Source organism: Lynx rufus, unplaced genomic scaffold (genome assembly GCF_022079265.1).
Source record: "Lynx rufus isolate CCGP_SWC_20201006 ecotype Redwood Valley unplaced genomic scaffold, mLynRuf1.p SCAF_4, whole genome shotgun sequence".
Classification (NCBI taxonomy): Eukaryota; Metazoa; Chordata; class Mammalia; order Carnivora; family Felidae; genus Lynx; species Lynx rufus.
The window spans coordinates 60,155,093-60,179,118 of NW_025814856.1; the positions used below are offsets into that span (position 1 = coordinate 60,155,093).

Here is a 24,026-nt window from a genome sequence, read left to right on the forward strand (position 1 = left end):
CTGGAGATGGGCTCCTTCACTTCAGGCTGGGTGGGGAATGGCAGGCACTATGTGCTTCTGCTCTGTCTCCTGGTCCCCTTCAGGCCTCTGTGTTTCTTTACTGAACAACCAGGCAGGTATAGCTGGCTCATGCCAGCAGCATTTTCTACTGCCTCTGACACCTGCTGAGCCTCCTGGGTTTGGGTAGGATTGCAGTTGGAGTCAGCAGAAGGGGAGGGCCTTGCTGTGATGGCATGGTCCTCCATCTTGGGTTTTTCAGAACTCAAAATCAAGGAGGTGGCCGTCCCACTGTCATACTTCCAGGCTGTTGATGGGTCCTAGATCTAGTCCCACACATAGCCCATGTTCATCATCACCTGAGTCACCTGAGGGTCCTTGGTGTCATGGAGTGGCTATTGTAAGGCCTGAGTTCCTTCTCTTGCACCACAGTATGGATCTCTCATATCTTCTAACATTCTTCTGTCACTGGGGTTGAGGACCATCAGTTTTCTCAAGAGGTTTTCACATTCAAGAGGGAAGAATTTTGGATATGGTATTGTCTCCTCAGGATCTGCTTCCATAGCTGCCAAAAGTCCTCTCCCACAAAAGGCAGGGGCACCAGTGACCATGGTGACAGACTGGTTCCCAGGATCCACACATCCAGCATGGGGTCAGAAGAGTTCTGAGGCAGCATAAGTTGGGGGGTGGGGGCTGCCACAGTAGACGTTCAGCTTATGGCTGATGGTGAACTCATTGCTGAGGCCAAAGTCTGCAATTTTTATGATCAGGTTAACACCAAAAAGTAGGCTCTCCAGCTTCTGGTCCCTGAAGGCTGATGACATTGGCAGTACTGCACAGTGTATACTAGCTGCTGTAATTTGCCTTGAGACTCTTTCTCTGTCATGCAGCCATGGCCCAGTAAATAACCAAATATGTCACCCCCACTAATGTACTCTGAGATGAGGAAGAGTGTTTCTGTACTGTCAGTCACCTGGAGCATTTTTATGATATTGGTGTGATCCCAGCCCTTCATGCTATGGACTTCACAGAAAAGTCTTAGGAAGCTGGAGGAGGTCTGCTGACTCTTGTTAATGACCTTACTGAAGGAAGACAGCATTTATGACATTTACCTCAATAAGATAATCAGCACAGTCTTCTTCAACAGCCTCAGAGGCCAAATGACAGTGGGTTGATCTATTCAAAATGTTGGTGAAAAAATATGTCAACCAACAATCCTACTCTGGCAAAACTGTCTTTCAAAAATGAGAGATTGTTGATTCATTATATTACACACCTTAAACTAATATAACATCATATGTTTATAAAATTTCAGAAAGAGAAAGAGAAAGGGAAGGGAAGGAAGGAGGAAAGGGAGGAAGGGACAAAGGGAGGAAGGGAGGGAGGGAGGCAAGGAAGGAAAGGGAAAGGGGGAAAGGAAAGGAAAGGAAAGGAAAGGAAAGGAGGAAGGCAAGGAAGGGGAAGAAGGGAAGGGAGGAAGGGAACGGAAGGGAAGGGACCAGAAGAAAGGATTTGGAAGGAAGAATGGTATGGAAGAAAGGATGGGAGGGAGGGAGGGAGGGAAGGAAGGAAGGAGAAAAGGAGGGAGCGAGGAAGGAAGAAAAGGAGGGAAAGCAGGAGAAAGAGAGGGAGGGAGAAAAATAAGGAAGGATGCAAGGGAGGGAGGGAGGACGGAGGGAGGGATTCTCCCCCCTCCCCAAGAAACGAGGGATAAATTAAGACATTCCCAGATATGCCAAAGCTTAGAACATTGTTACTTCTAGACCAGCCCTGCAATGAAGGCAGTTGTTCAGGTTTAAATTAAAAGACAATGGAAAGTAACTCAAAGTCTTATGAAGAAATAAAGATTTCTGCTAAAAAGAAATACATGGATGAGTAGAAAAGCTAGTATCATTGTAACTTTAGTTTGCATCTCTACTTTTTCCTTTCTACATTAAGAGACTAATGTAGTTTTGTTTTCAATATATGAAGTTTATTGTCCTATTGGTTTCCATACAACACCCAGTGCTCATCCCAAAAGGTGCCCTCCTCAGTACCCATCACGCAACCTCCCCTCCCTCCCACCCCCCATCAACCCTCAGTTTGTTCTCAGTTTTTAAGAGTCTCTTACGCTTTGGCTCTCTTCCACTCTAACCTCTTGGTGTTTTCTTTTTCCTTCCCCTCCCCCATGGGTTTCTGTTAACTTTCTCAGGATCCACATAAAAGTGAAACCATATGGTATCTGTCTTTCTCTGTATGGCTTATTTCACTTAGCATCACACTCTCCAGTTCCATCCATGTTGCTACAAAGGGCCATATTTCATTCTTTCTCTTTGCCATGTAGTACTCCATTGTGTAGGTAAATCACAATTTTTTTATCCATTCATCAGTTGGACATTTAGGCTCTTTCCATAATTTGGCTATTGTTGAGAGTGCTGCTATAAACATTGGGGTACAAGTGCCCCTATGCATCAGTACTCCTGGATCCCTTGGGTAATTCCTAGCAGGGCTATTGCTGGGTCATAGGGTAGGTCTATTTTCAATTTTTTGAGGAACCTCCACACTGTTTTCCAGAGTGGCTGCACCAATTTGCATTCCCACCAACAGTGCAAGAGGGGTCCCATTTCTCCACATCCTCTCCAGCATCTATAGTCTCCTGATGTGTTCATTTTGGCCACTCTGACTGGTGTGAGGTGATATCTGAGTGTGGTTTTGATTTGTATTTCCCTGATGAGGAGCGACGTTGAGCATCTTTTCATGTGCCTGTTGGCCATCCGGATGTCTTCTTTAGAGAAGTGTCTATTCATGTTTTCTGCCCATTTCTTCACTGGGTTATTGGTTTTTCAGGTGTGGAGTTTGATGAGCTCTTTACAGATTTTGCATACTAGCCCTTTGTCCGATATGTCATTTGCAAATATCTTTTCCCATTCCGTTGGTTGCCTTTTAGTTTTGTTGGTTGTTTCCTTTGCTGTGCAGAAGCTTTTTATCTTCATAAGGTCCCAGTAGTTCATTTTTGCTTTTAATTCCCTTGCCTTTGGGGATGTGTCAGTAAGAAATTGGTATGGCTGAGGTCAGAGGTCTTTTCCTGCTGTGTCCTCTAGGGTTTTGATGGTTTCCTGTCTCACATTCAGGTCCTTTATCAATTTTGAGTTCATTTTTGTGAATGTTGTGAGAAAGTGGTCTAGTTTCAATCTTCTGCATGTTGCTGTCCAGTTCTCCCAGCACCATTTGTTAAAGAGACTGTCTTTTTTCCACTGGATGTTTTTTCCTGCTTTGTCAAAGATTAGTTGGCCATACGTTTGTGGGTCTAGTTCTGGGGTTTCTATTCTATTCCATTGGTCTATGTGTCTGTTTTTGTGCCAGTACCATGCTGTCTTGATGATGACAGCTTTGTAGTAGAGGCTAAAGTCTGGGATTGCGATGTCTCCTGCTTTGGTCTTCTTCAAAATTACTTTGGCTATTCGGGGCCTTTTGTGGTTCCATATGAATTTTAGCATTGCTTGTGCTAGCTTTGAGAAGAATGCTTGTGCAATTTTGACTGGGATTGCATTGAATGTGTAGATAGCTTTGGGTAGTATTGACATTTTGACAATATTCTTCCAACCCATGAGCATGGAATGTTTTTCCATTTCTTTATATCTTCTTCAATTTCCTTCATAAGCTTTCTATAGTTTTCAGCATACAGATCTTGTACATCTTTGGTTAGATTTATTCCTAGGTATTTTATGCTTCTTGGTGTAATTGTGAATGGGATCAGTTTCTTTATTTGTCTTTCTGTTGCTTCATTATTAGTGTATAAGAATGCAACTGATTTCTGTACATTGATTTTGTATCCTGCAACTTTGCTAAATTCATGTATCAGTTCTAGCAGACTTCTGGTGGGGTCTATCGGATTTCCATGTATAATATGTCATCTGCAAAAGTGAAAGCTTAACTTCATCTTTGCCAATTTTGATGCCTTTGATTTCCTTTTGTTGTCTGATTGCTGATGCTAGAACTTCCAACCCTATGTTAAACTACAGCGGTGAGAGTGGACATCCCTGTCGTGTTCCTGATCTCAGGGAAAGAGCTCTCAGTTTTTCCCCATTGAGGATGATGTTAGCTGTGGGCTTTTCATAAATGGCTTTTATGATCTTTAAGTATGTTCCTTCTATCCCGACTTTCTGAAGGGTTTTTTATTAAGAAATGGTGCTGAATTTTGTCAAATGCCTTTTCTGCATCAACTGACAGGATCATATGGTTCTTTTCTTTTATTAATGTGATGTATCACGTTAATTGATTTGCGAAGGTTGAACCAGCCCTGCAGCCCAGGAATGAATCCCACTTGATCATGGTCAATAATTCTTTTTATATGTTGTTGAATTCGATTTGCTACTATCTTATTGAGAATTTTTGCATCCATATTCATCAGGGATTTTGGCCTGTAGTTCTTTTTTTACTGGGTCTCTGTCTGGTTTAGGAATCAAAGTAATACTGGCTTCACAGAATGAGTCTGGAAGTTTTCCTTCCCTTTCTATTTCTTGGAATAGCTTGAGAAGGATATCTTTAAACGTCTGGTAGAACTCCCCTGGGAAGCCATCTGGTCCTGGACTCTTATTTGTTGGGAGATTTTTGATGACTGATTCAATTTCTTCGCTGGTTATGGGTCTGTTCAAGCTTTCTATTTCCTCCTGGTTGAGTTTTGGAAGGGTGTGAGTGTTTAGGAATTTGTCCATTTCTTCCAGGTTGTCCAGCTTGTTGGCATATAATTTTTCATACTATTCCCTGATAATTGCTTGTATCTCTGAGGGGTTGGTTGTAATAATTCCATTTTAATTCATGATTTTATCTATTTGGGTCATCTCCCTTTCCTTTTGAGAAGCCTGGCTAGAGGTTTATCAATTTTGTTTATTTTCAACTCTTGGTTTCGTTGATCTGCTCTACAGTTTTTTTTTAGATTCTATATTATTTATTTCTGCCTTGATCTTTATTATTTCTCTTCTTCTGCTGGGTTTTGGGTGTCTTTGCTGTTCTGCTTCTATTTCCTTTAGGTGTGCTGTTAGATTTTGTATTTGGGGTTTTTTCTTGTTTCTTGAGATAGGCCTGGATTGCAATGGATTTTCCTCTCAGGACTGCCTTCACTGCATCCCAAAGCGTTTGGATTGTTGTATTTTTATTTTCATTTGTTTCCATATATTTTTTAATTTCTTCTCTAATTTCCTGGTTGACCCATTCATTCTTTAGTAAGGTGTTCTTTAACCTCCATGCTTTTGGAGGTTTTCCAGACTTTTTCCTGTGGTTGATTTCAAGCTTCATAGCATTGTGGTCTGAAAGTATGCATGGTATAATTTCAATTCTTGTATACTTATGAAGGGCTGTTTTGTGACCCAGTATGTGATCTATCTTGGAGAATGTTCCATGTGCACTCGAGGAGAAAGTATATTCTGTTGCTTTGGGATGCAGAGTTCTAAATCTATCTGTCAAGTCCATCTGATCCAATGTATCATTCAGGGCCCTTGTTTCTTTCTTTCTTTCTTTCTTTCTTTCTTTTTCAATATATGAAGTTTATTGTCAAATTGGTTTCCATACAACACCCAGTGCTCATCCCAAAAGGTGCCCTCCTCAATACCCATCACCCACCCTCTCCTCCTTCCCACCCCCCATCAACCCTCAGTTTGTTCTCAGTTTTTAAGTGTCTCTTATGCTTTGGCTCTCTTCCACTCTAATCTCTTTTTTTTTCCTTCCCCTCCCCCATGGGTTTCTGTTAAGTTTCTCAGGATCCACATAAGAGTGAAACCATATGGTATCTGTCTTTCTCTGTATGGCTTATTTCAGTTAGCATCACTCTCCATTTCCATCCATGTTTCTAAAAAGAAGGGCCCTTGTTTCTTCACTGACCGCGTGTCTAGATGATGTATCCATTTCTGTAAGTGGAGTGTTAAAGTCCCCTGCAATTATCACATTCTTATCAATAAGGTTGCTTACGTTTGTAATTGTTTTATATATTTTGGGGCTCCGGTATTCGGCGCATTGACGTTTATAATTGTTAGCTCTTCCTGATGGATAGACCGTGATGATTATATAATGCCCTTCTTCATCTCTTGTTACAGCCTTTAATTTAAAGTCTAGTTTGTCTGATATAAGTATGGCAATCCAGCTTTCTTTTGACTTCCAGTGGCATGATAAATAGTTCTCCATCCCCTCACTCTCAATCTGAAGGTGTCCTCAGGTCTAACATGAGTCTCTTGTAGACAGCAAATAGATGGGTCTTGTTTTTTTATCCATTCTGATACCCTATGTCTTTTGGTTCGCACATTTAGTCCATTTACATTCAGTGTCATTATAGAAAGATATGGGTTTAGAGTCATTGTGGTGTCCGTAGGTTTCATGCTTGTAGTGATGTCTCTGGTACTTTGTCTCACAGGATTCCCCTTAGGATCTCTTGTAGGGCTGGTTTAGTGGTGACGAATTCCTTCAGTTTTTGTTTGTTTTGGGAAGACCTTTATCTCTCCTATTCTAAATGACAGACTTGCTGGATAAAGGATTCTCGGCTGCATATTTTTTCTGTTCACCACATTGAAGATCTCTTGCCATTCCTTTCTGGCCTGCCAAGTTTCAGTAGAGAGATCGGTCATGAGTCTTATAGGTCTCCCTTTATATGTTAGAGCACGTTTATCTCTAGCTGCTTTCAGAATTTTCTCTTCATCCTTGTATTTTGCCAGTTTCACTATGATATGTCGTGCAGAAGATCGATTCAAGTTACGTCTGAAGGGGGTTCTCTGTGCCTCTTGGTTTTCAATGCCTTTTTCCTTCCCCAGATCAGGGAAGTTCTCAGCTATTATTTCTTCAAGTACACCTTCAGCACCTTTCCCACTCTCTTTCTCCTCTGGAATACCAATTATGCATATATTGTTTCTCTTTAGTGTACCACTTAGTTCTCTAATTTTCCCCTCATACTCCTGGATATTTTTATCTTTTTCTCAGCTTCTTCTTTTTCCATAATTTTATCTTCTAGTTCACATATTCTCTCCTCTGCCTCTTCAATCCGAACTGTAGTTGTCTCCATTTTATTTTTCAGTTCATTGATAGCACTTTTTAGCTCCTCCTGGCTGTTCCTTAGTCCCTTGATCTCTGTAGCAAGAGATTCTCTGCTGTCCTTTATACTTTTTTCAAGCCCAGCGATTAACTTTATGACTATTATTCTAAATTCACTTTCTGTTATATTGTTTAAATCATTTTTGATCAGTTTGTTAGCTGTTGTTATTTCCTGGACGTTTTTCTGAGGGGAATTCTTTCGTTTCATCATTTTGGATAGTCCCTGGAGTGGTGTGGGACTGCAGGACACTTCCCCTGTGCTGTCTTGAATAACTTGTGTTGGTGGGCGGGGCCGCCCTCCGACGTGATGTCTGCCCCCAGCCCACCGCTGGGGCCACAGTCTGACTGGTGTGTGCCTTCTCTTCCCCTCTCCTAGGGGCGGGATTCACTGTGGGGTGCGGTGGCCCATCTGGGCTACTTGCACACTGCCAGGCTTGTGGTGCTGGGGAGCTGGTATATTAGCTGGGGTGGATCGGCGAGGTGCACAGGGGCGGGAGGAGCAGGCTCAGCTTGCTTTTCCTTCAGAGATCTGCTTCGGGAGGGGCCCTGTGGCACCAGGAGGGATTCAGACCCGCCAGAGGGATGAATCTGCAGAAGCACAGCGTTGAGTGTTTGTGCGGTGCAAGCAAGTTCCCTGGCAGGAACTGGTTCCCTTTGTGATTTTGGTTGGGGGATAGGCGAGGGAGATGGCATTGTTGAGCGGCTTTGTTTCCCACCAAGCTGAGCTCTGTTGTCTGGGGCTCAACAACTCTCCCTCCCATTGTCCTCCAGCCCTCCCGTTCTCTGAGCAGAGCTGTTAGCTTATAACCTTCCAGATGTCAAGTCCCGCTTGCTGTCGGAATGTTAGCTAAAATTAAAATTAAAGAAAAAAAGATAAAATGTGGTTCCAAGTACTAGGTAAAATAATGGGAATTTCCACGTTAAGACAAGATGGGGTAGACATCTCTTCCCAATCCTCTCACTAAATACAACTAAAAATGCTGGACATTATATATAAAATAAACATAAGATTTTAAAAGGTGGAGAGAAAAATTGGCTGGCCAGGGACCTCAGGATTCAACAAACAACACAGAGGTAAGTTACCCGAGTTTGGTGTGTTTGAGGGTGGTGCTGGTTTGTTTTATATATCCCAGACTGGATGCTGGAGAAGTCAACAAGCCAGAAATGTCAATCAATGGGCAAGACCCAAAAAGAAAAGACTCAACAAAAGCCTGCTTTGTCTAGCCAAAGCTCCAGAAGAGGGACAGCCTAGCAAAGCACAGAACTTCTAGACAACAGCTGCTCTATTCCAGACAAATATCACAGGAAGACTGCAGCCCCACTTTCATCAGCAAAGACCAAGTGGGGAGCCTGGACTCTGACCTAATCTATGTGGAATGTGGTGCTCACTCCTTCTGGCTGACGTGGGATAGGGGAAGACTAAGTGGAGAGTAAGTGGTACTCTGCCTGGTGGTAATGAGCTCCCCCCTTCATGTTGATGAAGGCCATGTGGGGAGCAGTAATAAGGCATCCCTCTCCCTCTCGGACAAGGTGGGATCAGAAGAATGCTGACTCCCTGCCAGTCCACCAGCAATGAGGTGCTCCTCTTCTCCCAGTGTGTGAATAGAGATGGGGGAATCCTGGGCTTCCAGCCCTACCTGGCAGTAAGCAAGCAATGCATTATTCCCTTTCCTTCAGTGGTGCACTGTCAGAGGAGGTAGCTAAAAAAGACTTGAATAAGATCCAGAATTTAATAACCTATACCCCAAATGCCAGGGATTTAATCTAAAATCACTTTTTACAAAAGAAATCTATAACCAGTAAAGAAATAGAATTCGTAATCAAAAATCTCCCAAAAAAACCCAAGAGTCCAGGGCTGGGCAACTTTCCAGGGGAATTCTACCAAACATTTAAAGAAGAGTTAACACCTATTCTTTTGAAGCTGTTCCAAAAATTAGAAATGTAAGGAAATCTTCCAAACTCATTCTAGGAAGTCAGCATTACCTTGATTTCAAAACCAGACCAAGACCCCACGAAAAAAGGAGAACTCCAGACCAATTTCCCTGATGAACACTGATGTGAAATTACTCAACAGGAAACCGACCAACCAGATACAACAATACATTAAAAGAATTATTCATCACGACCAAGTGGGATATATACCCAGGATGCAGGGCTGGTTCAATATTCACAAAACAATCAAATGTGATATATCACATTAATAAAAGAAAGGACAAGAACCACATGATCCTCTCTATAGATGCAGAGAAAGCACTTGACAAAATACAGCATCGTTTCATGATAAAAACCCTCAAGGATGTAGGGATAAGAGGATCGCACCTCAAGATCATAAAAAGCCATATGTGAAAGACCCACCGTCAATATCATCCTCATTTGGGAAAAACTAAGAGCTTATCCATAAGGTCAGGAACATGACAAGGATGTCTACTCTCGCCACTGTTACTCAATATAGTATTAAAAGTCTTAGCCTCAGCAATCAGACAACACAAAGGAGTAAAAGGCATCCAAATTGGCAAGGAGGAAGTCAAACTTTTTACTCTTCGCAGATGACATGATACTGTATATGGAAAACCCAAAAGATTCTACCAAAAAACTGCTAGAACTGATCCATGAATTCATCAAAGTTGCAGGATATAAAATCAATGCACAGAAATCAGTTGTATTCCTATACACCAATAATGAAGTGACAGCAAGAGAAATCAAGGAATCTATCCCATTTACAGTTGCACCAAAAACCATAAAATACCTAGGAATAAATCTAACCAAACAGGTGAAAAATCTATACACTGAGAAGTATAAAAAGTTTATGAAAGAAATTGAAGACACAAAAAAATGGAAAAATATTCCTTACTCCTGGATTGCAAGAACAAACATTATTAAAATATCGATACCACCCAAAGCAATCTACATATTCAATGAAATGCTTATCAAAATAACACCAACATTCTTCATAGAGCTAGAAAAAACAATCCTAAAATTTGTATGGAATGAGAAAAGACGCCGAATAACCAAAGATATCCTGAAAAAGAAAACCAAAACTGGAGGCATCACAATTCTGGACTTCAAGCTGTATTACAAAGCTGTAATCATCAAGACAGTATGGAAATCGTACAAAACCAGACACGCAGATCAATGGAATAGATTAGAGAACCCAGAAATGGACTCACAAATATATGGCCATTTAATCATTGACAAAGCAGGAAAGAAAATCCAATAGAATAAAGACAGTCTCTTCAGCAATCGTGCTGGGAAAACTGGACAGTGACATGCAGAAAAATGAACCTGGATCATTTACTGACACCATACACAAAAACTCAAAATGGATGAAAGACCTAAGTGTAAGACAGGAGGCCATCAAAATCCTCGAGGAGAAAGCAGGGAATCACCTCCTTGACCTCGGCTGCAGCAACTTCTTACTCAACACATATCCAGAGGCAAGGGAAATAAAAGAAAAAATGAACTATTGGGACCTCATCAAAATAAAAAGCCTCTTCACAGCAAAAGAAACAATCAGCAAAACTAAAAGGCAACCAACAGAATGGGAGAAGATATTTGCAAACGACATATCAGATAATGGGTTAGTATCCAAAATCTATAAAGAACTTATCAAACTCAACACCCAAAAAACAAACAATCCAGTGAAGAAATGGGCAAAAGACATGAATAGACACTTCTCCAAGGAAGACATCCCATGGCCCACTAACACATGAAAAACGGCTCAACACCACTCATCATCAGGGAAATACAAATCAAAACCACAATGAGATACCACCTGACACCTGTCAGAATGGCTAACATTAACAACTCAGGCCACAACAGATGTTGGCAAGGATGCAGAGAAAGAGGATCTCTTTTGCACTGCTGGTGGCAATGGAAACTGGTGCAGCCAGTTTGGAAAACAATATGGAGGTTCCTCAAAAAACTAAAAATAGACCTATCCTACAACCTAGCAATTGCACTACTAGGCATTTATCCAAGGGATATGTGTGCTGTTTCGAAGGGACACATGCACCCCATGTTTATAGCAGCACTATCAACAATAGCCAAAGAATGGAAAGAGCCCAAACGTCCATCGATGGATGAATGGATAAAGAAAATGTGGCATATATATACAATGGAGTATTATTTGGCAATCAAAAAGAATGAAATCTTGCCATTCCAACTACGTGGATGGAACTGGAGGGTATTATGCTAAGTGAAATTAGAGAAAGACAAAAATCATATGACTTCACTCATATGAGGACTTTAGGGGACAAAACAGATGAACATAAGGGAAGGGAAACAAAAATAATATAAAAACAGAGATGGGGACAAAACAGAAGAGACTCATAAATATGGAGAACAAACTGAGGGTTGGTGGAGGGGTTGTGGGAGGGGGGATGGGCTAAATGGGTAAGGGGCATTAAGGAATCTACTCTTGAAATCATTGTTTCACTATATGCTAACTAATTTGGATGTAAATTTTAAAAAATAAAAAATAAAATAAAATAAAAATAAACAAAGAAAAAAACCCTAAAAAATAGACCACAATATGTAGTCAAGAGCTCCATTTTTGGTGTGTTTATCTGCTCTTCTGTTTGTTTTTGCTTTTAGAGAGGGAGAGAGTACTGTGGGCAGAGGGAGGGAGGGAGAGGGGGAGAGAGAGACGGGGGAGGGGAAAAGAGAGAGAGAGAGAGAGAGACTTTCCCATGACCTTGGGGTCATGACCTAAGCCAAAAATAAAAAGGTGGGACGATCAACCAACTGAGCCACACAGGCCCCCATATCTGCTCTTCTGGACCATGTATATACATGGGGACAAGACTCAGCTTTCCCTGACTCATCACAATAACATGACATCTAGTACCTGGCAGACCTTCAATTAATATTTGAGTGTTTGAATATTTGAATATTTAAATGAATGAATGAATGAATCAATCAATGAACTAAAGGCAAGGGTGGGAGTCAGGTCTCTGGGAGAAGGACTCATGACCTTGAAGATGATCTCTGTTGAGGTCAGCACTGGCCTTAGACCTCTGTTGCTACAGACACCAGATTCCACTAATGGCAAATTTTACTTGTTGAAAGAAATGGCCACATGGCTTCCAGAAGATACCAGACTCACCTGAGGTGCAGAAAGTGGAGCATGGGTTAGGCCAGTATTGTTTCATCCAGAGGGGTAGGACACCAGGTGTGCTACACATGTGCAGGTAGGTGGAGATCCGGCTGCTCTGAATTGCCACCAGATTGCCACCAACACCTGGGAGGAGAAAAAGAATGTGGTTTCCCCCTTTTTATGCCAGTCTCTCAGTTCTGGCCCTTATTTTAAGTCTACTTCCTCCAGAAGCCTCCCTTGATTGATGTAGCACTTGGTCTCTTTTCCTTTCCTCCCACTTTACAACAGATTTTATTTGGCTGCAAGCAAGGGTAAACTCGACCTTGTGAGTGAAGTGCCAGGGTAGTAACTGTATCACCTTGACAGCTACCTCTTATGGTGAAGGAAATGTGACTGGCAAAGTAGGTTTACAATACAGATTTGTCAAGTAGAGGGAGGGAGGGAGAGTGATGGAAAGGTCTATGGGAGGATGTCTTGATAAGGCCTTCAAGGCCGTGGGAAGTGACAGGGATCAGATTACAGACTGGAACATCTGAGAAAATGAAGATTTTTTCCACCTAAGGTGGAAAGGAGATGGAAGAGAAGGTGGGCAACAGCAGCAAGGGAAGAGGGGATAGCATATGCAACAGGTCTGGGGCTTATGGCTGAGACTCCCAGCTTCCACAGAGAATGGACCATGCCAAGACTACAAAGGCCATGCTGAGCTGTCTTTGCAGGGACAGGATTACAGGCTGAGAGAGAAGAGCGTCTGTTCAGGACCATCTCCTTTAGAGAGTGGGAAGGCTCCCTCCATCCTGTTTCCTCAGCCCATTGGGGAATAACCCCTCACTGGGCCAGATGTGCCCCAGTGATATCCAGAGGCAGAGACCAACAACCCTGGATGCAAAAGTCTGTGGGCAGAGGATGGCTGCAGATCTATTTTGCTCAATCCACATGATTTAAAAAAGGGGGGAGGAGTGGATTTAAAAATGTAACTCAAATTACTTGTTAGCATTTACATAAATTGCTGGCTTCTCCTAACAAGTCAGTTCTGCCAACTCTGGACCTCCAAACTTGCCAGGCAGCAACTGGCTGGAGCTAAGCAGGCCCCTCTCCCTCCACACCAGGAACACGTTCTGCAGCATGACCTATTCCCTGCTGCTCCTTACTGCCCAGCTACTGTCATACTGGCTGAACTCACTCAACATTCTCATGTGGCCCCACAGTCATCTGAGTTGGTGACATCCAAGAAAATCTTTCTAAGCTTTAGCCTGCCTTAGCAGTTGTTGTCTTTCACATGGCCAGCTCCTTGTATGACGGGCAAGCTCTGCCTCTACTGGGGCAGACCTGCTGGGTGGTCCACTGATATTCAAGGAATAATCACCTGGGTTCCCATGGAAATGGGGAGAGGGGGTGCCCAAAGGCCTCTGTAGCCTGTTTCTGCAGCCCCAGAACACCAGGGCCTGGGACCAAGCAAAGTATGCAAAAAGCTATCACATTTGGTTCCCTCCCTGACTGGTCAGTTCCATTTACAGATCCTTATCAGAAGCCAGACACAAACCAAGCTTTGGTTAAGAGAGCCCATAGGGTCTAAGCCTAGAAGGGAGATCAATGAAGGGTTGGGTGGAAGACAACAGGGAACGGAGGGGATTCAGGCAAACCGGACAAACACAAGTCCTGTCTGAGTGGCAGCTGATTGTTTCCTCACCCAGAATGTAAACTCAGTATTGTCACAGTCTTGCTTTCGAAGAAGGCAGAAATCCAGATTTTTATGTGCAAAAGTCTTAGTTTTAAATGTCATCAATGAATCTAAATTTAAGAAATTAGCAAACATACAAACAAACCATGAGAAGCCAACACCCCAGTTCTGAAGGCCACGATCAGGTGGCAGTGAATCCTGGCTTAGATGTGCCTTCAAGGCATGGGATTTAGCTCTGTGGGACAGCTCAAGTCTCTGTGGTGACTGTGAGGAAGAGTGTGAGCTGGTGGAGCAGTGGTCAGGGCTTTTTCCCTGAGGGTCTCCTTCCATATGAGAAAAACCAGCCCGGTAGTCCCTGCCCAGCAGAAACATAGCCATGGCTCAGTTTCCAGATTATGCCTTTGAAGGCCTGGGGCTAGACCTCTGAAGTCACTGCTGTTCAGGTCCCACTGCCCAAACCCTGTGGGCCAATACAGCCCAGGGGTCCCAGGTGATGGTGACTGCCAATACCTACCACATATGATGGGAGTAAATATGGCCATGCCTTGGAATTGCTGTTTAGAAATGGTTTTGTTCAAGATGAGCCCTCCAAAACTGGGGAGAGAGCAGAGGGAAAATGATTAGTTTATCCTTGTAGGGGACCTGGTATACCTCTATACAAAATGTCTTATCAGAGGCACCTGGGTGGCTCAGTCGGTTGAGAGTCTGACTTCAGCTCAGGTCGTGATCTCATTATTCTGGAATTCAAGCCCCACATTGGGCTATATGCTGACAGCTCAGAGCCCGGAGCCTGTTTAGGATTTTCTCTCTCTTCCTCTGCCCCTCCCCTAGTCATGCTCGCTGGCTCTCTTTCTCTCTCTCTCTCTCACACAAATAAACAAATATTAAAATAAAAAATTTTTTCAAAATGTCTTACCAGTTTCCTTTCTCAGTGTAGCAAACACTTTCCTGACCCCTATACAAAATATCTGATATAGACAGGCTGGTATCCACAGTGTCCTCTCCACCACGCACATGGTTCTCCACCTCTATTCTGAGCATCAGCTGGTTCCAGAAGGCCCATCAGATAATGTTAGCCCATTAAAAACAAGTTACAAACTCTCTGAGGTCACATAGCTGGCTGGACTCTCCCATGTGACAGCTCATGTACCACAACTGAACTGGTACTTTCCTGAGCAGTAAAATGGAACCTGCATGAGAATCCACTTCTTCTCCTTGTTCTTAGAGATGTCGCAATAAGACCTTGCTCCTACCAGCCCCTGGAGTTCAGCAAAGACTGCCCTGCTCCTACAGTCCTGGCAAAGTTGGATCAGTTCGTAAGAGGAGCCCAGGAGCTTTCTGGAATCAAAGACACCTGGACCATAACCACTTCTCCCTAAGATTCAAAGTTTGGAAAGCACCCCAGAAAGCACTGGGGTGGTGATCATCCAGGTCTACTAACAGAAAGGGCTCTGGAGAGTGAGGTTCAAGGGTGGAAGACCTGAGCTCAGCTGAAGGCCCAAGGGCCCAGGGGGACGAATCCCTCAGCCCCACTAGGTCCCACCAGCAGCCATGCTGTGGAAATGGTATCCACAGAGCCATCACTGTAGGGCCAGGTGAGGGACTCCCTGAAGCCCAAGCAGGGGAACTCTGGCAGCAGGGATGGGGGAGACAGGTGTCCTGCAGTGCCACGAGGGGACAAGAGGTCCTGGCATCAGTGTATTCAACTGATGTTTCCAGGTTCAGTTCTTCCTGGCTCTGATACTCCTGCAGTGGTAAACAGGACTGCCTCTCAGAATAAATAAGGCCTAAGGTGCTTGGTGAGAGGGAAAGAGATGAAGAACAAAGAGGTATGACTCAACAACCGGCACCGGGACTTAGTGAGGGAGCCCACAGCAATGATTCCCTCCAACCATGATCAGCCAGAAAATGATTTAAACCCACATGATTTACATCCTCACCCTGGAGGCTTGGTGGCCTCAGGCCACTCTCCCTGTCTGCAGAGGCCAGACAGGGGTGGCATGGAGAGCAAAGGGGTGGTGGCAGCCCTCACTCATGTGCACATGCTGATGACCATTGCTAGAATGATTGGGAACCACCCTAACTTCAGGATCCTCATGATGGGCGGGTTCTGCTTGACAATGAGGACCCACAAGGGGATCAGGGCCATTAAGCTGATATAGACCAATAGCATCAGGTATCGATTATCTGGGAGGAGAGAGAGACAGGCAGACAGACAGACAGTGTGAGTGCCAGGGCACATGAGCATGGACTGTGGGGCCACAGTCTGGGCTGCAATGATTAGAGGTGGGCTTGGAGCTGAGGAGACGGTTCTGTCTCCGGCAGTTTAGGGTGGACAACCTACCATACTTCTAAAGATTTTGTCCATCTTATTAAGCAACTGGAAAAGCTCCTCTTTATCCTCAATTCCTGTCACAAGCCCCTTTACTTCTCTTTTTTGCTATTTTCCTGACATACATAACCTCTCCCATCTCCTTCCACCTCAACCTTATTATTATTATTAATGGTTACATTTATGGGATTGTGTCCACAGGCCAGCACTGTGCCCAGCACCTTCTGAGCACAAACTCATGTCATGTTCTCTATTCCCCCTCAGATGGGCATAGGAGAGACTACAGCATGAAGAGGTGGCCCACCAGCACCCAAACCAGCATGCAGACATCAGGGCTACAGCCAGAGTTGGTTAATGATGCCAATCTGCTCCTGGCTGAGGCCAGCCTAAGGTGGCCTCCCCAGCATCTATAGGACCCTCAGGGCTCAGACCACACCCAGCTTTGCAGCTACTTATGTCCCTGTGTCATCTTCGCTGCTGGTTGGAGCCAGCAGAACTCTGACGGTTCTGGGACACCTGACTGTTCCTGGAGCCAGGTCAGGGCCCCACATACCACCATTCTCACTCACTCCCTTCTTCCCTTATATTTTGTGTGTCACCTTCCCAATCACTCCAAATAAGACACCAGCTTTCTCTAGAGCTATCCTCTCACCCCCAGCCCCACCTCTAAAGGACAGGCTCAGGTGGTGCACAGTCCTCTGCCAAGTGGACCCCAGCACGCAGAGGTGTGCAGGTAGGTCTGTGCCCCACATCCCATTTCTCTGAGCAGCATCATTAGGAGGACCCCTCCCCTCTTGTCTTTCTCTGCACTAAACAATCATGGTTCATTCCTCTGCCATAGGGAGGCCCGTCTCCTTGGGCAGCTACATGGAAGCACAGGCCACAGTTGCTCAACTTGGACTACAAAGTAACTCATCATGGAAGGGGCCAGCCTCTTCGCCATCCCAGGAGGTGGGAGGCCCAGGAAGCTCTAAGCAAGTCTCAAAAGCTCTAGGAAGCAGCAGCCTACAGGAGTGCTGCTTTTAGGACATTTTTTCAGTCTGATTTTTCTAGAATTATTCAGGAGCCCTGGCAGAGGCTCCACCTCATATTTTCCCACCACCATGATGAATACTTCCCCCAGACATGGCTTGTCTTCCCAACTACACTGACAGGTGACATAGCAGCTCATTCTTCATCAGTGAAGATTTATCTCATATGTGCCAGGCCCAGTGAACCTGTAAGTGCACCCAAGATAAATTCACAGTCTAATTTGAGGGACAGACAACCCAACAATGATTCAACAGCTACTAAGTCGTGTGTTGCAACATGCACATTAAGGCAGAGAAGAAGGGTCTGGAAACACCAGTGACCCAAATTTGTTTTATAAGTAAAACTCGATTAACCAACCCACACACAAATCTTGTTTTAAATTCACCATGGTTTAAAAATAAAATTAGGTCATCTTATCATTAGATCTTCATTGCCACTTACAGGAACTTTGAGGATCTCCCAACCATCAAACAGTATTGGTGGAAGGCAGTTCCTGGGGTGACAAGGAGCTGGTCCCAGAGCTGAGAGGGAGAGGGTCTCAATGCCCAGACACACTAAATCACAGGTATTCTGTCAGTCTGCTTCAGCTGCTTCAGCATGTAAGTGCTGGGTGACTTCTCTTGGTCCAGAGTCTGAGTTCCCACAGGGCAACGATAAGCCAGAGCTTTGCTGTGTCTGTGCCTGTGTCTAGGTATTTCCTCCAAATAAGTGTCACCACATGCCCTACTGCTGTCCACCATCTTCTTCACTGTCCACTCCACTCACTGATGCCACCTGCCCCCAGGTACTTGGGGTTATGACCATGCACAGAATCAACACTTACTAGATCCAAACAACTGTGGGCAGCCAGCTTAGGTGGAAAGCAAAAACTGTGATGCTCAGAGGGGAGTAGTCAGCAGGTGAGAACCATCTGGGAAAGGGAGATGCTACCTGTCCACAATGCCCAGGGCAGGAGCATGTTCATTGTGCTCCCAGGGCAGATCTAGGGAGACCCCTGGTGGAGTCAGAGCCTCTGGCCACAAGGGTCTGTCATACAAGAGGTGTGAATGCCTCTCTTGGCTGATGACCAGGGCACTGGGCACCTTCTGAGGAGACCTGGTCTTCTGCCTCACACCAGCAGGGAGAGCATATGCTGCTGCCCATGGCTATGACATGCCTCCTTGGGAGTCCCTTCCCAGCTGGTTTGTACATGTCCGGTGTGACACATGACTTACCCATGGAGGCTCTGTTAACCTATGAGGGCACACTGAAGTAGCCAGGCCATCCTCTGGCCCTCCCTGGTCTCCTTGCACACCCCTGCCCTAAGGTGGAGACTGAACTTATCTGCTGACCTGAGTGAATGGGAGAGCTTGCTGTTTGCCGACATTGGACCCAGCCTTGTTCGTGTGCCCCACCTCGAGGGGTACCTCTTACCTTTGTGTTTATAGAAGAAGCTGCTAACAAAGGCCAGGATGGACAACGTGATGAGGTCTCCCAGGCTGGCAGCAATGGGCGTGGCAATGTTGTCTGGATTGACCCCAAGCTTCCGAGAACCAATTACTATGTAGACCATCAGCATTCCTGCAGGGAGGTGGCAGAGAAAACTCAAAGCACAGGATGAGAAAGTGGTCAGGAGGCTGCTCAGTAACTTTTCTGTATCCACACAGCCCTCGCCTGAGCCAGCCTGCCCTAACACTCAGTTTCCCCGCTATTCTGAAGCCTGAGAAGGCTGCAGTAGGGTGGACCCTGTCACTTGCACAGTGATGTTAAGAAGCAGCCTGGAAGCTTTGATGATACACTCAAACCCATGGGGGAGACAGCAGGGAGGTAGTACCTGGGCTCCCAAACCAGAAACTACAGATGTGAAGCTCACAGCTGCTCCCTGACAGGAAGAAGACTCCAAAACCACTCTAAGCAACAGAGCCCCAGGGGCAGAGCACAGCATCTTGTGTCTGTCGGGGTCCCTGGGGACACAGGTGTCCCAGTGGGATTAGCCACATGAGAGGTTTGTTAGGGACAGGGCCTGTGAGGAGGAATGGGGGGCCACAGGGGTGTTGGGAGAGCCACGAGATGGCATGTAGGCCACCCGCAGTGGAAGACAGGAAGGAAAGCAGGGGAAGCACATGCAGACAACAGCACAGCATTGTCAGCAGGTCCACATCTCTGGCGAACAGACCCATCTCAGGATCCTGGAAGGGCCACCACTGGGCGAAGGCAGCAGGTAACCTCTAACAGCGGGGAGTGGGGGTAAATTTTTGGGTGTAGCACTGGAAACCCAAGAGACACATTCTCGTGGCCACTATACCTCCCTGGGTCCTATTTTGTGTTCTGACTGTGTTCTGAGATGACTGTCACATGCAATCTTCCAGCCCTCATCTACTGCCTAGGACTTAATCCAACAGCATTGGGGGCTCCTGGGTGGCTCAGTCAGTTAAGCGTCCAACTCTTGGTTTTGACGCAGGTCATGATCTCATGGTTTGTGGGGTCGAGCCCCATGTCAGGCTCTGTGATGACAGCACGGAGCCTGCCTGGCATTCTCTCTCTCTCTCCCTCTCTCTCTACCCCTCCCCTGCTTAAGCTCGCACCACTGACTCTTTCTCTCAAAATAAATAAATAAACATTTTTTAAAAGACACATTGTATCTTGGCTCTTGGTGTTTTAATACTTTACTCACTACTCTGTAACTCTAAATATAATTAGAATTATCACCTCAAGGCCTACTAACACTGCTGCCACTGGCCACAGTTTGTGCCCTATTTTGTGACCAGGTCATAGCTACTTTATCTCTTTTGAAATGCCAATTCTAAGTGAGGTTGAGTCTGTGTGGCTGGTGGTCTGGTGAAAAACAGGGACTACATCGAAACCACCAGTTTGAGAGCACTTATTAAAAACCACCACCACCACCTGGCTTTACAGCAGTCATGCTGAGGTCACACTATGAGCCACCAGCCATGCTCCTAAACTTCTACACATCTTTGGATAACCCAGTTTATGTCCATGCTGCTGAACTTCACCCCTCATCTATGCTTCACTTTCCTCATCTGGAAAATGGGGAGCTAGGAATGACATTCTCTACAAGACTCCACAGGAACAGGACTGGCCTCTGGAATCATTGGATTGTGTTGTTTTCAGAGGAGACTTCAGGTCAAGTATCTCTTGGGCTCTATTTCTCCACAAGGTGTGGCATACTCATTCTTCTCTTCCCTTGGACAGACTGAGTGATGGCGCCCTAACCCCTGCCCCATGTGCACAGGCACAGGTACATGACCAGGAGCAGTCTGCCCAAGGAAGTGCAATTTATGAATTTGCTCCTGGGTTTCTGCACTCTTACCCTCCATCCCGATTACATACACTAGCACAGGAATGAAGAGAAACCACTAAATAACCTGCCACATTATCCTTACAGAGAGCTAAGCTCAAAGGTGTTTCATGAGCAGTCAGATGGAGAACAGAAGGGTAAATGCAAATCCAATTCAGTTAGCACTTATTCTTTCTTATACGTGCACATTGTTTGTGAGAGACACTCAGACATGCAGTCCAGAAGAGAACCAAAATGAAGTCCGCTCATTCAGCAAACATTTGGCAGCTGGTAACATGCCTATTTTAGGTGTTGAAAATAGCCATCAGGCTTTGGACTCAAACAGTAAATGCTTGTTGGGTGGAGGGACAGACAGCACACAAGTAAGTGAACAAGCATTTGAAGTAAAAAACAGGACATGAAAAGAAAGCAGGACTATGAATCGGGGGGGGGGTGATGCTAGAGAGCTGATCAGAGAGGCTTCAAAAAGGAGACACTTGCACTTAGCTGAAATTTGCTATGTGCTTGCATATTGATGTCTCACTCCAAACCAGAACATACACATCACAAAACAGTGCAGTTACTCACCAGTGCATCCCCTCCACTGCACCAGTGTCTGGCACACATTAGACACTCAGTAAGTACTGAGTAAGGAGCGAATGGGGGGACATCCTATGGTAATTGCATGGCAACCATGGTTGCCCCTGAGATGAGTGAGCTCCGTGAAGACAGGGTTTTTTGTCACTCCTTGTGTGTTCCGCCTTCTGCAGACATGGAGGAAGCATCTGATGCATGGCAGGCGGTGTGACAGGAGCAGAATAGGAGAAGCCCTATTCTAACAGGGCACCTCTCTGAGGAGCTGACATTCTAGCAAAGGGGTGAGACAGAAAAGAATGAAGAAAATGAACAATTGCAGATGTTTGTAAGTGCTCAATAAGGAAAACAGGTGCATAGTGCAGAAGAGCATGTCAGCAGCTGGGGAGAAGGGCAGAGGGCAGAACTTGAGTGAGTCAGAAAAGACCTCTCTGCAGAGATGAAATTGAAGCTAATGCTAGAGTCTTGCTCCCTACAGGACTGCAGATGCCAGAATCTTCCACAGGCCCATTCACAAGCTGTGCTCAAGAAACATTGAATGGATGGAGGATGGATGAACAGATGAATGTGTCAACTGAGCAAAGGCCAGTTCTCTGAACAAGCAGAGGGAAGAGAAATGGAGTCAGCAGCTCACTCCTGCACACATACATTGCCTAGGAAAGGACTCATTGTCCTCCTTGCCCATCCATAAGGTGGGGCTTGGAGACTTAACTAATAGTCTCTCCCCCATCCTCTGGCAGGACATGTGAGGCCCCACCATTAGTGCACCCATTTTCCACATCTCAAGGAACTGAAACACAAAGAGTTGAGAGCGAAGTACTGAAGAATGGAGGACAGAGAGAGCTAGGAGGGGGTGGTAACTGGGGTGAGGGCACAGCTCACCTAAGGCAGATGCGGCGAGAAAGGCTGTGATGACACTGCTGGCACACAGCAACTCCACCTTCACAAAGTCCATCTCCTCCCTAGACATAGCACCCAGCAGCAGGGCGGCCACAGCAGCCAGGAACCCCACAACGGTGGCCTGCACCTGTCAGGGCAGAAATCAGAAACATGAGGAAAGGTGTCTCTGACCATCATTGTTCCTCCCTGCCTTTGCCTCTGCCTCCTCTCTGACCTTGAGGTTACCCAACTTCCTTCCCTTACCCTAAAATTTGCCAACAGCCCCTCCAACCTGGAAAAAACAAACACCTCGCTTTAATCCAACTCCCTTGAAAACTATTGTTTTCTTGTTCTGCAATTTGTTTGATGCCATTTTCCATCATGAAATCTTCACCTCCTATTCAGCCCTTGGCCAAGGGCCACCAGTCTCTTGCTCATGGCTCCTCTCACTGGTCTGGGCAAAAGTGCTCTGTAACCCCCAGCTGCTCAGACAAGCAACTTCTCCTGCAATGTGGAAACTCCATGATCCACAGCTATGCCTTGGAAGTCTCTGTGCACACTCTGTCTCTCTCCCAGACTTTCCTTCCTTGGCAATTGCCCTTCATGCTGGTGGCCCTCTTTCTCTCCATTCTCCCCCATCCCAGCTGCAATTCCCATCTCATCTCCGTGGCATCACACCTCTGCTGCTCATGCAGGCCAGTACCATGAGGTGCCCAGATCTCAGTATCAATACTGGCATGTTAGCAGTACAGTTGACCCTTGACCAACACTGGCATTAGGGGCACCAACACTGTAAAGTTGAAAACCTGTGTATAACTTGTCACTCCCTCAAAACTTCACTACTAACAGCCTACTGCTGATCAGAAGCGTTACCCATAACACAAACTTGATTCACACATATTTTGTATGCTATATTATATACTGTATTCTCGTAATAAAGTAAGCTAGAGAAAAGAAAATTAAGAACATCATAAGGAATCATACATTTACAGTACTGTATTTATGAAAACAAATCTGCCTATAAGTGGACCCATGCAGTTCAAACCCATATTGTTCAAAGATCAACTGTAATTCAAATGTCTCAATGGAAACGTGCTGTATTATTAAAGAAGCCTAAAAAAAACAAAGAACTCTACCATATATATGGATGAAAATGTTCCCCAAGTTAACCCACGTGATTCCAGTGAAAGTCCCAACAAGACTTCTCATGGCACTTGACAACTTATCTTAAGTTCCACAAAGATGAGTAGATGTGCAACAACAGCCAAGACACCTTGAGAAAAAAGATCAAGAGGGAGTTTGGCACATTCATTATCAATATTTAGTTTTAAGGCTACTGTAATTAAAACAGGGTGGTACTGGCACAAAAATAGACAAATAGATCAGCAGGACAGACTGGAGTCCAGGAACACCATCAAGAATAGATGAAAATTTATATATGGAAATTTAGTATGATAAAGGTGGCATATCTAATCAGTATGGAATGGGTGGGTACTGAATAAACAGGGTAAGGAAAAGTGGATATTTAGAGGAAAAAAAAAGGATTCCTACATTATACCATTCATACACACCCCCCACTAAACATAAAACCTAATGTATGAAAAGAAAAAAATATAGGATAATGTGTTTCAGATTTCGGATTAGAGAAAGACTCCTTCTGAAGATATGTAAAATCTATGAAGAAAAATGAAATAAGCTCTATATAAATCCAAGTATGACTTCTATGTGATACCACAAACTTCAAAGACAGAAACTGAGCAGGAGAAAATATCTCCATTTATAAGTAATAAAGGGTTAGTGATCAAAATCATCAAGTCCATTTTACAAAGCAATGACAACTTTTGTGTTTTTTTAATGTTTATTTATTTTTGAAGGGGAGAGAGACAGAACATGAGCAGGAGAAGAGCAGAGAGAGAGGGAGACACAGAATCTGAAGCAGGCTCCAGGCTCTGAGCTGTCAGCACAGAGCCCGATGTGGGGCTTGAACTCATGAACCACAAGATCATGACCTGAGCCAAAGTCAGATGTTTAACAGACTCAGCCACCAGGCACCCCAAGCAACGCCAACTTTTTAAAAAAGATAACCCAA

At 44.8% G+C, this 24,026-nt stretch overlaps 1 protein-coding gene across 1 annotated transcript in view; it reads right to left on the reverse strand.

Annotated features, from left to right (window-relative positions):
• Window positions 1-650: 650 nt before the first annotated feature.
• LOC124523373 (solute carrier family 41 member 3-like) overlaps window positions 651-24,026 on the reverse strand; it is a 68,734-nt gene continuing 45,358 nt past the window's right edge. The window contains exons 4-9 of the mRNA XM_047095207.1: window positions 21,941-22,085; window positions 18,601-18,747; window positions 15,866-16,010; window positions 14,338-14,417; window positions 12,155-12,289; window positions 651-748 (exon numbers count right to left, since the gene is read on the reverse strand). Of these exons, the coding sequence (XP_046951163.1) occupies window positions 651-748; window positions 12,155-12,289; window positions 14,338-14,417; window positions 15,866-16,010; window positions 18,601-18,747; window positions 21,941-22,085 (750 nt within the window). The remainder of the gene's footprint in view (window positions 749-12,154; window positions 12,290-14,337; window positions 14,418-15,865; window positions 16,011-18,600; window positions 18,748-21,940; window positions 22,086-24,026) is intronic.